Source organism: Colletes gigas, unplaced genomic scaffold (assembly GCF_013123115.1).
Source record: "Colletes gigas isolate AHSC1104 unplaced genomic scaffold, ASM1312311v1 Colletes_gigas_Sc00004, whole genome shotgun sequence".
NCBI classification, from domain to species: domain Eukaryota; kingdom Metazoa; phylum Arthropoda; class Insecta; order Hymenoptera; family Colletidae; genus Colletes; species Colletes gigas.
The window spans coordinates 2,396,703-2,411,771 of NW_025106633.1; the positions used below are offsets into that span (position 1 = coordinate 2,396,703).

A 15,069-nucleotide genomic window follows, 5' to 3' on the forward strand; every position below is an offset into this window, starting at 1 on the left:
CGCCGCGACACGTTCATTAATATTTAATACAGCAATACTGGGAACCTTTGCCCGCGCGTGGATCTTTTGCGAGCAGATCTGCGTGGGCGTCGACAATCGCGAGCTACATTGTAAACACGTGCGTCGAGCGATAAAAATTCACGGACGTTTTTCTTCCCGAGACCAGCACGCTTTATGCAGGACAGAGCAGCGATAAGAGAACGAACGGAAATTTCGGTAACCGCAAAATAACCGGGTGTGATGATTTTAAATATTCCATCTTTGCAATCCATAAAATAAATCACGAGTACTAAACTCAATGGCATTGGATATTAGTCGAAACAAATCATTTATTATTAAAATCGTACTATTGAACTCAATGATATACAAATTAGGAGATCAAAATAGTCTCTGATACGACTTGCATCACTTTCGTAATCATTGGCACGAATGACTTATTACAAGTGTATCTTGAACGAAATTTGGCTAGCGTAATCTTGAATGCTACTTTTCACAAGTACAAAAACATCGTGAAATCATCGACCACAACTTCCGTACCTAATTGCTCTTAATTCTTAACTGCAAGCGTTCAAGAGAGACCGTATGTATTTCGTGTAGTTTGTTTTCGTGCCGGTGATTCTTTTTTTTTTATTTCGCATACCACCGGACGAAATCACTGCCATTAATGACCTTCGCCAAAGATAAGCCGGACCGTTCGATAAGAGACAACGCAACGGTTGCCCGTTAATATATATCTGCACGTTGTTTGTGCAATTCGCTTGTCAAGAATTTCGATAAACCGGCCTACGAGGGGGGGAACAGCGCAACAAAACGAGAACACAGAGCCGATACGCGTACGCACACCACCGATTTATTTATTAATAAACGCGTTCGCGATATTTTCAAATTGCGTGATGCGAGGTAAACATAATCCTGTTTTCGCGCGTGTCGAGGAGTTCGTGCCACGGGCTCGTTCGTTATGAGACACGAGGCGATTTCTGTACGACACGCGGAAAAATCGCGCGAGCCTCCGAAAATGTTTGCGAGAAAAATAATACGCTTACGTACTCGCGTCATTGGAGCTCGCCGTGGTCCAGAATAGCGCCTTCGATTCCAAATACATCTCGTCAAGTGGCTCGACGTTTCTTAAGCGCTCGGGATGACCGAGGAACGAAGCTGGAAATAAAAACAAAAATAAAACGTTGCAAAATCTCGTGACCGCAACCTTGGTTAAATTTAGAGATCGCTGATCTAACCTCTATACCACTATCGGCAACGATGCTCGGTTTACCATGAATCTTTCACATCGACTCGATACACTTGCATTTCATTCTTCGTATTTTCCATCGAATCTGGAAAATACATAACCTCTCAATAATTTCGTTGCGACAGTCACAGCGATTAAATATACGGGACGTGTTTTTAATTCCATCTTCACTGACACTAAATGGGGACAATGTTTGCTCGCTGTAATCAACGCGGCCCTGAAAGTTGTATCGAACATAGAATTAAGGCGTGAACGCGGTGAAAAAATTCACGCGATGAAAATATACTGTACGGTGTCGAGCTTGCGACGCAAAAAGAACCGCATCCGTCCTCTCTAGCATTTCAACGTAATATACCCAAGGGCCAGAGGCGTAAATATTTACACCTCGCGAGACACGTAGCTGTTTCGTACCAACGTTCCCTTGAAGCAAAAGTACACACACGACAGAAGCCACCATCGAGAAAGAGAGACTGTTGCGAATACGATACACACTGTCACTGAGGCAGGTTATTTACTGACCACCAGACCGCGCGATACATACGACACTTCAAAGCTGACTGATGTTCAATTTTTCGAACGAGGTGTTTCGTGCTTTTACTCGAGAAACGATGAAAAATAGGACACGACGTTCCCAGTAGTGCAAACATACGTTTGCGAAATAGTATGTTGGTATGCATGAAACGCCTTCTTGAAGTCTAAATTTGGCGGTATGAAAACAACCTCAATAATGCGTCATTGTCGCGTGTTACAAAACGCATTAAGGCAGGTTTCTTACATACCAACTGCAATCTTCGAAGATTTCATCCAAGCTTCGGACCCAGGAACGACTGAACGAAATTGAACTCGAATCAGGTACAATTCCTAATTAGAAATACATACGTAGCTTTGGGCACGTACACCGTATCTGCTCTCGGAAGACAAACGATCAAAATAAACGACAGAAACTTCGTGAAAAAGTTCAAAACTCGCGATATCTTTCTCGCCTCGACGTTCGAAAGTTTTTCATACTAGACGACAAAACCAAACGACATTCGTGTATACCAGTAGTTCTTAACCTCACTTTTTCAACGGAAACATTTTCAGAACGGCGTTTTAAAACATTACTCAAATCAGTGTCCTGCTAAATTTCTGCTAAATAATGTCTAATAGATCGGGTCACGGGTTACAAACCACTCGTGTATACGTTCGAAGATACGAAATATCGATTCACAAAAGAACTGTAAATTCAACCGAGCTAATTCGTTTCTAGTGTTTTCTATCGACTAAGTATGTAGTTCGGCCCGCTTACCTTCGTCGCAATATCTAACATCGTCGGAGGAAAATTTTCAATTCGGCGTGCATTATCTCGTTACGATTACTGCGTCAGTAGAGAGATGATTTGAAACGTCGTGGTTGTGGCTATGGTACCTCGTACGTGCGTATACGTGCTCGACACACGCGTCTCGAGAATTATTCGCAAGCCTCCTCGCCGGCTTCGAAAAGTAAAACGCGCGCTCGTGTATGCAGCGCCGGCGGCAGCGAGAGGAAGAAGGACGGTCGCGTTATTGGAAACGGGATAGAAACATAGAGCGGTAGCGTGCGCCCGTCGGAGGGACGACAACGGCGCGCATCGATTGGCGCGCTAGCCGTGACCCCCACCACGGTGCTTTCGCTTTCACCCAATGGGGCCTCACTTTCGCGCTCGCCCGCGCACCGAGCCACGGCAGCCGGCACGCTGTCGTCGCCGGCGCTCAGTGACTGGTGCACCCTACGTGCGAGCAAGTGTTTTTCGTCGTGGACTCTGTGCACAAGAGGAAAAAGAAAAGGGGGAAGGAAACCGAACCGGAGCCTCGGTGTGTTGTTTGTTGCACACGTATCGCTTGAATTATCGTCTCTGTCTCGTTGAGCTGTGCACGAGCGAACCGAGAACGACTTTCGACAATCAGGAAATTGCGTTCTACGGTGCGCGCGCTTCGCGCCCGGTGACCCTGACATTCGTGAGAAGCAACCCGACGACACACGTTCGTCGACAGATCCGTTCTTCCGTCTCGACGCTGCACGGCACCGTACGAGTACTCGTGACTCGTTCGCGATTGCAAACCGTTCCCGTGCGAGAACATCGATACTTCGCCGGACCACGCTGACCTTGACTTTGCTGCACGAAACATCAACACCACGATAACAGATTTTTCTCGAAACGGTTTTTCGATGCGTGTGGATCCTAAGGTTGTGTCGTGCGCGGAGTGACCTTGATTTACGTACGATTTTCATTAGAACGGGACAAAAGCTAAAACGTTGGATTTGGACATCTCGTCGCTGGACCTTTGATGTACCGCGCTTTTTTCTCGAAACACCCGACACAGCCGCGGCGTGTCACTATACTCGCGCGATTGTTTTCGAACGGAATCGGTCAGTGAATGGGTGTGCATGAGACGGGACAAGCAAGACGCGGGAATTGCGTGAAGATGAAGAAATAGAGTGTCTCACGAAACCGTTGTGCAACGAAGAATTTATTTCTATCGGTCGATCGACCGGACTGCGTTACTTACATCCCGGTTTCCCAGCCTGCCTTAGTTTGTCGTTTGAGGATTTCTCGCGAACGCATCGGAAGAAGAGAAACCAGAGGAAAAGAGGAACAAGCGTGGGGCGTCGTTCCATATTAAATCAGTCGAGTAATGGCACCACGGCGCCACGGGAACGGCCACGGTGGTGCATTGATGGAAAACGGAGGAGCCGGCGCCGGCATCAACGACACGATGGACAACAACCTGCTGATACAGACCCAAGCGACGTCGACCCGTTGCTGCACGCCTACCGGCGAGTGTCTCAGGGGCGACGCGTTGATTCGTCTGAACGCGTTGCACGATACGGTCAAGGTAACCTGCAACAACGACAATTGTCCGGTCGGGCAGTTCATGCATCGCGAGTGCTTCGACGCCTGGGAGCAAACGGTGCTCACGTATCTGAAGAGCTGCGGACGCGCCCGTAGCTGGTCCGAGCGGCAGCGCCATCAGAACCTCTGGACGAAAAAGGGTTATGATCTGGCCTTCAAAGCGTGCGGTTGCCGCTGCGGACGCGGACACCTGAAGAAAGATCTCGACTGGTTGCCGTCTGGAACCGGCGGGAACGCTTCCGGCAACCGACAAGACGAGAACGAAGCTAAGAAAAAGAAACGACGCAATCGTCAAAACAGCAGACCCTCGCTGGCCGTGTCGGCCGGGCCACCGAGTCACGGTAATCACGTTTCGGCCAACGGTCGCGGCACTACCGAGTTGCAATTGATCGAATCCGGTCGCGGAAGGGCTGGTTCGCTATCCTCCAGCACCGGGTCCAGCTCGCCACCGGCTACCAGCGAGCCCAGCGTCAGCCCGCTTCATCAGCCCCAGGCCATCATGAAGAAGAAGAGCAAGGTCGATTTCTTCAGCGATCGAGCACGGTGAGTTTTGTTATTCTCTGTTTTTTTTCGCGCTTTAACACCGGATCGTTACCTTCTGTACAGTCTGGTCATACCGAATATCGTTAATCATTCATTTTTCAAAATATTTTTGTATACGTATAAAATAGATATAATTTACAGGTTATGTTTTATATTTATCATCTCATTAAACAACGCAAAGGAAGATACATGCATAGATAAATCTTAAGAAACTGTTGGGTGATTTTCTTATGAATTAACCCTTCACGACGTTACGTGTATGCGTAATTAATCTGAATCTCTGAATCTCGATCTTGAATTCTTAATTGTAACGCAATGTAATTCCCTGGCACACCTGAGTGCTTGCCGGAACGGGTGCAAGCTACTGCTATCTTCTGGAAGAACGATCGGCACCTGCATCAGGTCAACTCGATTACCACCTTTTACCCATGTTACAAATTAATTATCCAACTTTCGGTCTTTTTGCTAACGATTTTTAAATATATCTTTTTGGATTGAAATTTCGATCCAACGTTGCTTCATCTTTGAGTTTCTTTAAGACACTTACAACGAATGAAACGTAATATTTGTGAACATTTAATTAGCACTATTGTCATTAGAAATGTTTAAAAAATTCATCCCACCTTTTCAATTTGGTTTCCCAGAAAGAATGAATCATTTACTATCTATACGTACTATCTTTAATGAACTATTTTGTACTATTCACGTAAACTGTGAATTTGCTCCTCTACCATATTATTTATTAACGGCATAATTACTCTTCTGCCCATCGAGAAGGTACAAAAAATCCCCCTAAGCACTGGCGGCGCGATTCAGGATCATGGTATATAATTTTCCTACGCGTTAAACGCTACGAGAAATGGTAATTAATTCCACGGGACGATAGGTGTCGGGAGAAACGTTGGAAGTTTCGCGAGGCGGCCGCCCCCGCAATTACGCGTATTACGTGCGAGCGAGAGTTTCTGGATTCGTGGTATCGGATCGGGGAGGATAGGGAAAAAAGACGGCTGGCTCGTTACAAACAATAATTGGCCTGACGGTCACGATACCGATGGCTCTCTCCCTGTGAGGTCTACGTGTAAGAATACAATTATCGCGATCCTTTATCAAATTGGTCACGTTTCTCTCCCACGCGAACTCCTCTGACCTCGGTCGTCGCTTTCAATGACGTCGATAAGAGGCAGCGTTTCTTTCGAATCGCACTTACCCCGAAGATAAAGTTACCAGCCCCTCCAGGATATTAGTATCTCGCTGCACGGCGCGGCGTTCTCGTCTTAAATTCCGTTCTCAGGCTAGAATCTGCCGTGTCGGACACGCGGAGGTTGCGATCTCTTCATTTATCACGAAAGATGGCGACGGCGAGCAGTAACGAATTCGTTTCTATGCTGGATTCTGCGAACAGGAAGCTTTTTCCGGTAGAAAAATAGCAAGGAAAAGCGATCGATAAGAACTATGAACGAGAAAAGTCGTTCTCCTTAATCTATAACCGAATATAAATATTAAAGAGTCCTTCCTGTGAATTTTCTTTTCTGTACCGGTGTTACGTCACACAGGAAGAAGATAAAGTGCATAGGTATGAGGATATGAGAGATCGGGGGGATGGTCGAGGATTTTCGATATAGAGCTTTTGTCACGCCCTCGAAAGTATTGCGTTAAAGTTTAGCGCGGGGGGTGTGTTTGGCCAGGCGCTCAGAGGGTGTCGAGAGAATCAACGCGCATATTCCGCATGGAAAGCACACGCTTCCGTTCCTTGCTTTATAGCGCGATTTCGAAGCCCGTATAAAAAGCGACCGGGGGAGGGGACAGAGCGGGGGAATATTTTCATTTCTTCGACGGCAGAGTTGTGTTTCGCGTTTCGCGGCGTCCGCGTATAGGTCGCTATAAATAATCGCGCGGAGAGAGAGAGGGGTTTCGCGAAATGCTTTCGCCCGGATGGTGGCCAAACGATGGAAAAAGGCGAACTTTCATGACCGAACTGAAGAAATTCCGAGCGATATCTTTCCAAAAATAGAATTAACCCTGAAAACACCGAGCTCAAAAATCGTTGCGTCGAGGACTATGGTCGCCGGAGGGAGAAAAAAAGTAATACGCGTTGCGTGGATCGGCGGCAAACGTTTTCGGGCGCACGGGCGATCAAACACGTCGTGATATGCTCGAGAAAACACGCGACAGTCGGCTACGCAGAAGTTTACGGATGAATTGAACTCGGAAACTCGACACCGGGGCTCTCGATTCTTTCAAATGCCGCGCGCGCCCGGAACTCGAGATCTAAATCGCAGATACAGCCGGTGCCGCGCCGGCTTCCAGGCTCTTTTTTCCAGGACACTCCGATGCTCTCGGGTTTAAAGGGGAGAGAAAAAAACCGAAACTTTCGAGCTGGCGCGGCTTTGTGGCGCCCGTTATCCGAGAGTAGCTTCGCCGAGGAAAGTATTACGGTGCCCCACAAAATATTACGCGCTCGGTCGCTCTTCCTGGTTATTTTTAACTCTTCGTGGCCCGACCACCGAGCGTCGTACAGATCAATAAGTCGATCGCTCCTTAGAAAATGGAACATTTCTAGACCCCGATCGAACTTTATTTTTCTTCGGATCGAAATACGAGCGGCCGTCGATTTAATATAAAACTATTCGAGAGATATAGTATATCGTTCGTCTAGGGTCGTGTGCACGCGCGAAAAGCTATTTCGAAGCTCGAGTATCGATCGAACGAAATTGAGCGGCGACCCAATATATTGTTTTGGGAGGCGTAATGGTGGAATAAAGGGGTCGAGGAGGACGAGGAAAAGTCAATTGTCCCGGTCACATATCGCGGTAAAGGAACTCTCTAGACGCGCGTTCTGCAGGACATGAATGAACACGGGGGGTCCGTTTTCTTGGACGGGCGTAGGTCGTGTCGTAGTATAGGTGACGGGTGTGTACGACGTATAAGTTGTCTCTAGAGCTATACGGGTAGAGAGCAAGGAGAAGACGAAGGGCGACGAACACTACGATTACGACGCCGCCCCGACCATAGTACGCACACTCCGTATAATCCTATATTTAGATCCAGTCTTGGAACCTGTCCTATTTCTGTTTACTTTCCACCGGTTCCATGAGCAGCCCCTGCCCCGAAATCATTCCCCGCCGAACGCGCGCTAAGCGCGTAGACCAACTTACGTGATCTTTTATTTTCGGCCACGATCTTGTTGCTGGAGAATTCCTATCCCGTCGCCTCTCTTTCTTTCTTTAACCTCCGCGGTTACGAAACGCGACCTTAATAGTTCTTTGCATTACTTATTCCGTGATGTCATCGTTACGGACCGCTTATGCGAGCTCTGCGCAGCTATGGGTCCTCTCGAACACAAATCTCGACCGTTTTCGAATGCCGAACTCGTTCACCGATCCTCGACAGACGTTATTTTCAATGCTCGGGGAAGCGTGGGAGGTGCTCGCGTTAACACATTTTGATAGAAAAATAAAAATAATGTTACAAAACGTCTTCTCGTACGGAAGGTAGTTGCCAACGTAGCCTGCATCAGAGCTACAAAGAGAAATATAAGGGTGGGTAGCGTGTTTCGTTATGGTTCTTATATGGGTCGTGGACGGCGAACGGGTATGTCGGATCATCGACGACGTTAGATAAGATAACGCGGTGCTCTCTATACATTAATTGGTAGCAGATCTTACGATTACCCGTCGTTATGCATACTCTCGGCGAAGTTTCTGCGCCGGTTACGCGCGTTATCGATTTATCTTCCCACCTCGTCGTTCTCGCGGCAGTCTCTCAAGAATGCAAATTATTTGTTTTCGTTCGTCGGCGCACGATCTCGTTCCGCTCGGTGTCCGAGTTGATGGAAGACGGAAAATTCGTTCCTCGACGGTTTTCAGTTTCCGGTTTACCAACCCCCCCTCCACCGCGTTATATCGCGATTGACGAGAGAAAACTGCACAGCAGAAATGGCTCGTTTTCGTGATTTTTCTGTATATATTTGAAGGTTGCATCCTCTCGGTCCTGTTTAGGGACGCGTGGTTCACGTGCACCGAAACGCACACCGGACGAGTTTTAGGCGATCCTCTCCCTCCCGCGGCGGGGACAAGCGGTTTCGAGAGTGTGTGGGTTCGCGTTCGTCGGTCGGATAAAGCGGTTGATGACGATAGTGTGTGCACGGAGAGGAAGAGAGGCGAAGAAAGAAGGAGAAGAAAGAGAGAGGGTGCTCGTAGCCTTGACCGTGGCCAGCACTTCAGGGCCAACGGGCGAGGAGAGGAGCTTGACGCTCTAGCAGCCTCCAAGGCCAACTGCATGGAATCACGCCACCGCGATGCATTTAAACGGCCCGAACGCCGGGAATGTTGCTAAAAAGCCCACCACGGGCTTTCGTTCTTACCGAAAAGAACGACCACGGCCACCTTATTCGAGCCACGAAAGTATCCGTCTATCCGTGGTCGTCAAACTCATCCCCGGGACTCGTAGTCTCGTTAGTATTTACAGTTTGCAAGAAACCGAATCTCCGGCGAACGAACTGACCAAAAGACAATTTTCCAGGTCGGTGGTTCTCTTTCACAGAATTATTTTTCTAGGCTTGCATAGATAGAGTCAAAGTTAACGATTTCGTCGAAACGAGAAATCGAATCAACCCTCTCAACGAAAGTTGTGTGGAAATTATGGCGCGATAGCAATTATTCACCGACGATTTTCTGGAATACCGCGGTGGGTACATACCAACGCGCGCTTTTCGCGGCCCAAGGGTTAGAAATGGGTGGATATCGTCGTTCCAGAGGTTCTGGCGAGAGGTTTTCGCAATTTATTTCCGTCGAAAGGATCCTTCCTCAAACTCCGGGAGTGCTCTGTGCAAGATCTCTGCGAGTTACGGTCGGTCTTCTCGCTATATTTCGCGGACTAACAACGCACCGACGGGAAGGGCGAACCAGAGCACACGAGCTCGTAAAATTTCCACGAGCGTTTCCATTGTCCCGGGTGGTCTCCACCCATCGCGTCGTGACGCATTCCCTGGCGGCTCTTTCGCGGCGTTCAATTAAAAGGAGGAGGTTCCGAACGATGCATTATCCCTCGGATCTTACGGTCGATCGACGATAATAAAAAGATCGTCCCGCGGAAAGAATTACTTTCGACATCGAACAATATCGGATTAGAAATTCCGAATAGGCTGTCGCGTAGCAGGAGAAAAAACTCGAACGGGAAATGGGGCGTGTCGCGCGCTCGGATAGCCCTTCCTTCGTTGATATTTCAACCCGGTATTTTTCTAGGGAGACGATTCGAATTTATGCCGTCCGCGATTCTCTCTTTCGTCCCTCCTTCTCCCACCCGGATCACCCTCGCGTTACGAGACACGCATAGAGACATTTTGGCGCCGCAACGCGACCTATAAATCCCACTTTCGCCGAAGTGCGACGAGCCAAGGGTTCCCTGCCCGTTACTCGCGTTTTAACCAAAAATAAATTACGCTCGAAGCAGCGGAGTGTGCCGCTCGTATCGAATTATATTCGCGGGGGTGGCTATCCTTATTTCTTGGCGTTTTAGGGGCTCGTTACGGATCTCTCGGTATATATTACATGTAGTGGATAAAAACGGTACCGAATCGATATCAACCCTTAACGCATCGTGTAGCATCTTCGCTTGGTGATATTTGGAGATAACCTTCTATAGAATATTCGGTTCCAAAGGATCTAGTATTACACTAAATGTTTCAATATCGAATTACGCTATCATCGTTAATTTCTTAATGTACGATTTAATTACGAGCAATTTTTCAAACGTGTGCCATTTAATTTCGTTTAAATTTGAAATTTATTTTACGAATAGCTTTTTAATATAAGAGACTTCACGACAAGTGTACTCTTGATATTGTAAAACCTGGCACAAAGAACTTGTAACGAGTTAGACACGTATGGTACATCTTCGCCGTCACTAATTACAGACATTCGTCGGGGCAGAGCTATAGGATGGCGCACAAATGTTTGAACTATTGCTTCGGGGGGATCCCAACGAAAGGTTCAAAGGGGCTGGTACGAGCTGGATCGTCGGGGAAGCGTGTAATGGTAAATAAGGGACGCGACTCGAGCTAATGGGAATCAATCTTCGGTTCTGAAATCGTGCTTCCGGCGCGAGTGCTGGTGATAATTAAAAACCGACGAAAGACAAGGGACGCCAACGATGTCGCCGAAGACGCGGTAGAATTTCGGAGATGCTGGATATACGAAGATTTAGATGTGTCCCGATTGGCCCTGGAAGCCCCCCCTCGAGGGATATATTGGGGAACCGGGGATACTATGGCACTCGACGGAAGAATTATTGAATTTCCGGCGAGACGGTGAAATTCCGCGCGCGCTTTCGAGTTTAATTCAGAGTTCGAGTCCGTAGGAAGGGTATCGTCCATGGGGTGAAACGGTTTCGGTGGAAAATGTCTCGAATTCTTTCGAATATTTCGTCGGTCCCGAGCGGGCGGGGGCGGAAAAACACGCCCGGGTTCGAATAACTTCGAGATTTGCTTTTTTCGCTTCGTCGAGATCTCGCGCGACTCCGCGTTGCACCTGCGAAACGAATTCCACACCGGCGATCTAAAGTTGCAGAGTTCCTCGAGATCGACGCGTGTCTAAGCTTACCCGACGATAACGATAAGGCCTCGCCTATGTATATCTCGTCCTGGAGATCGAGTTCGCGGCTGTGTCAGGTAAATCGAAATCGCGGTAGAGAAAGGGTTACGTTTCCACCGGTAACTGATACGTTTGCGCGGAGTGGGCTCTGGAAATTGAGCAGAATCGTCGTACCGTATTAAAATAAATCGGAAAGCGACCGTTGCACGATCATTATTTTTTCGATGTTAAGTGATAGTTCATCGCGCGACGATTAAGCGAGAAATTACACGATCGCGGCGGTAATTCGGTCTTGGTTTCCCAAAATTACAGCGTTCGCGCGGACGAACGTTAGCACGCTCTCGTAATCGGTCCGAGGTCGGTTTCGTTTTCGCCAGACGGTATTATTCTTGAATCCCAGCGCGTTGCACTCGATGCAAACGCGTAACGAGGCAAATTGTAGCCGGCGTCTGGTCGAATTATACTCGCGCGATCGCGTTTAATCGCACGATAATTGGTGACGGGGAGCGAACCTACGAATTACCGTCTCTCGGTTTCCCCTCCCGTTCGCGTTCTCCAACTGAAAATCCACGTGCGTGAGCGCGAAGATAGCCGCGCGTATCTCTCGGGGCTCGAGAAAAACAAACGGAAACTGGGGCACAAACAGCGCGAAGAATTATTCCCGATACGCGTGACAAAAAACAAAAAAGAAAAGAAAACGAAGGAAAAGAATCTATTTTTGGTTATCGACTCGATTAACCTCGGCTACGCCGGCACCGGTTGCAAGTCGCATACTTTCGAAATAAATAACTCGCAACCGTTGGATATACATATGACCCTCCGCGATTGCGAATGCATAATACATAATCGAGTCGAAATGTCAGGGATAGTGGGCGTGCTCGTTCCAGTACCGGAAACAACAACAACGCTCCAGCCGTGCGAGACTCCGGCCAGACGGGACCAGTTTTCCACGCGCGAAATTTACGATTGCGATCAACGTCGAAGAAACCGGCCGATAAATATTCAAAAAGGGACGCCTCGCTAGCCGAACGTATCGATATGCCTCGATCTTGACGAAATGCGCTAGGCGATCGCGTATTCGATACGCGACGGCTTTGCCAATTCCGTCTGCATCGCGCAACGTCTACAGCCACAGGGACACGTTCGGATTAATATACAATGTAACCTCTAAAGTAGTAAAAACCTGCTAACTACATACTGTCGCCATGTTCTATTCTACAACGACGGCTGAGCAATAAAGATACGCACCCTCGCGTGTCCTTTACGATTAAAAAAACTACCAAGTAGGGGGACGTTAAAAAATAAACTTGCAATCAGTACGCATTAGAATATAATTTTTGTTAAATGTTAGTACATATTTAGGTTTCTTAATAGAAAGACAAATATGGAAAAATAACAATTTAGGATATGATTCTAAATTATTATTTTTAAATGAAGGTTGGATTCAGTGTACAACTTGTTCTAAATGTGCTCACGAAGGCTGCACTGGTTGTTATAGTGCTTGATTTGAAAAATTAAATTTTTAATGTCAAAACAATTCTTCATTTGGAATATACGCTTACCACAAATATATTTGTTACGTTCAAAATTTGTCCGATTTTTGTTACACGATCCAGCTCGTTTATCGTGCACATTTTGGCGTTCCTGCTAGGTGTATTTATTTTTCTCTCGCCCCTGAGTTATATTGCTACACTGGTGGTGCAGCAAGGAACAGAATAAATAAAAGTTAGGTCCGTATGGGACGCAGAGATGGTCTGCGGTAGGTGTGGAGAAGCGATTATTCATCGGGGATCCGGGGTCGCGTGCGCCTGCAGCCTGTCGGAAGCGGCGGCGGTCTCGTCTGCGGTGGAGAACAGTTGTTAGGAAAAATCGCGAAGTAATGGTGGAAATACAGCGGCAGAAAGGGGATCCGGGAGAGGAAGGAGGAGTTCGGGGATTGACCCTGAACCTCCAACCCTTGGAGCGGCCAGACCGTCCCAAGGATACCTTAAAGACGACGAGGCGAGATATCCCAGCCTTCGATGCCGAGAACTAGAGCCGGGCAATATTATATTCGAACATCAGATAACCCATAAATACACCCATATGACAAGATTTAGAAAACGTACAAGACAAATTTTATCGTGAAATATTTTATTCTATAATTGGAATTTTAATTTTCGAAATTCGAAGCGTCATGAAAGAGGGTTGCATCGGTTCTACTTATTAAAAAGAACAAACGGCCCTTGGAAAGATCTCGCGTTTCTGTATTATTTTTTTTTTTCACCGCGTGGGTGTAATTTCGACACGCTTGCCTAGTTAGTCGAGGCTTACGATTTTCCTTGAACGCCCCACGAGGTGGAAAGTTTGCAAAGGGATTAAAGTTTCTTATATCTGGCTGCTCCGCAGGCTCCGGGCGAACTTAAAACTTCCTCCCCCGTCCTCGCGTCGCGGTATTACGATTAATAATAACAGGACGACTTCATTATTAGCGCATTTTTAACGAAGCAATTCGGCCGAGGCGTCTTTTTTTCGCCGACGAGAGAAGCGCACGTAGCCTGTTTCGGAGATAACGGGCTTACGCGAAACGCTGCATGATTTATTAGTGGCTTACGCGAAACGGTTGCATGATTTATCAGTATTGGGGTGTGGCGGGCTGAACCGCATAAAAATAAGTCGAGCAACGCTCGGATATTGACTCTGGTAAAATTAGCCGCGAGGGAAACGCGATTCCGATTCGCGACATTTCGCGATCCATTCGGCGCGTGGTAGCCAAAGGAGTATCGTTCGGGGTCCAAGAAAAAGGAAACGATTCTGATTCGCCCACCTAAATTAATTTGGCTCTGTGTGCTTAGGATCTTCGTCTCGTTAAGATATGAATTTCTTCTGTAATGAGACTCCAGATTTTTCACGTATAATGTCTTCAATTTGGATCGAGAGACCAGCTCCCCAGTGCGTAACGCGACCCCACGCGATGGATCTATCCCCAAACTTCGTTGTTTGTTTAGCTCCGGGTAGATGATTCGTTTCCACTGATCAGCTCGAGTACCAAGATCTCCCGTCTAACTCGAACCAATTCATTTTGGTCTCATCGGATCAAGTAATTCGTTCCCAGTCGTCTTATAGTCTATTCTTTGTACGTATTTACGAATCGTTTTCTTAAGATAATATTTTCGTTCGAAGGGGTCTCTCGTTTCCGTTCCTTCCCCCATCGTTAGCCCTTATTTAAACCCCATTCGTTTGCAGAGAACGACGTCTTAAAAATTCTCGAGTATTCTGACCCGTATAATTCCTGTAATTGCACGTTATGAAATATACAAGTATATACGATGCATGTACGCTGGTGGTTTTCAAGTTTCTGGTAGGGGAACGACAGCCTTCGCACCGTTGACCCAACTCTCTCGCGTAACTCGCATGGATGCGCTCACGCATGCAGCCGGCACGGCGACGAATTCGTAACGAGGTGTTTGTCAAATTTATGCAAATGCGGTATCGTATAAGGCCGGCACGAAACAACACGCCTGCTCGAATGTTATTAACATTCATGAACACTGGCGCGGCTCTCTTTCTTCAGCCGTGTCGCGTCCTCGTAAACGTTCTTGTACGATTTTTCGCGGGAATTTAAATAAAGACGCGCAGAAGTTGTTGTTGTTCTGCGTTAATGTGGACACCACGCGATAAATAAAGTTATGCATATTCAGAACACATTAACGGACTCTTTCGCAAAATTTCGACCTTCGATTCGGGTTCTGACCAACTTTCGAACATACAGTTTTTATTTTTTTCTGAAAATCCATTGAATTTGGATTTTTCGTGCATTATTATATTCTATTATAGTT

General features: G+C 47.2%; 1 protein-coding gene and 1 long non-coding RNA gene across 2 annotated transcripts in view; one reads left to right on the forward strand and one right to left on the reverse strand.

Moving 5' to 3' along the window:
• Positions 1-405: 405 nt before the first annotated feature.
• LOC122405385 lies at positions 406-1,829 on the reverse strand. The gene is made up of 3 exons (XR_006259764.1): positions 1,658-1,829; positions 1,236-1,331; positions 406-1,155 (listed from the first exon to the last, which is right to left on the reverse strand). It is a non-coding gene; the product is annotated as an uncharacterized LOC122405385 (long non-coding RNA).
• Positions 1,830-3,014: 1,185 nt separating this feature from the next.
• The window catches only part of LOC122394878 (headcase protein-like), a 169,214-nt gene continuing 157,159 nt past the window's right edge, over positions 3,015-15,069 (forward strand). Inside the window, exon 1 of the mRNA XM_043392064.1 lies at positions 3,015-4,661. Within this exon, the coding sequence (XP_043247999.1) occupies positions 3,901-4,661 (761 nt within the window). The 5' untranslated portion in view covers positions 3,015-3,900. The remainder of the gene's footprint in view (positions 4,662-15,069) is intronic.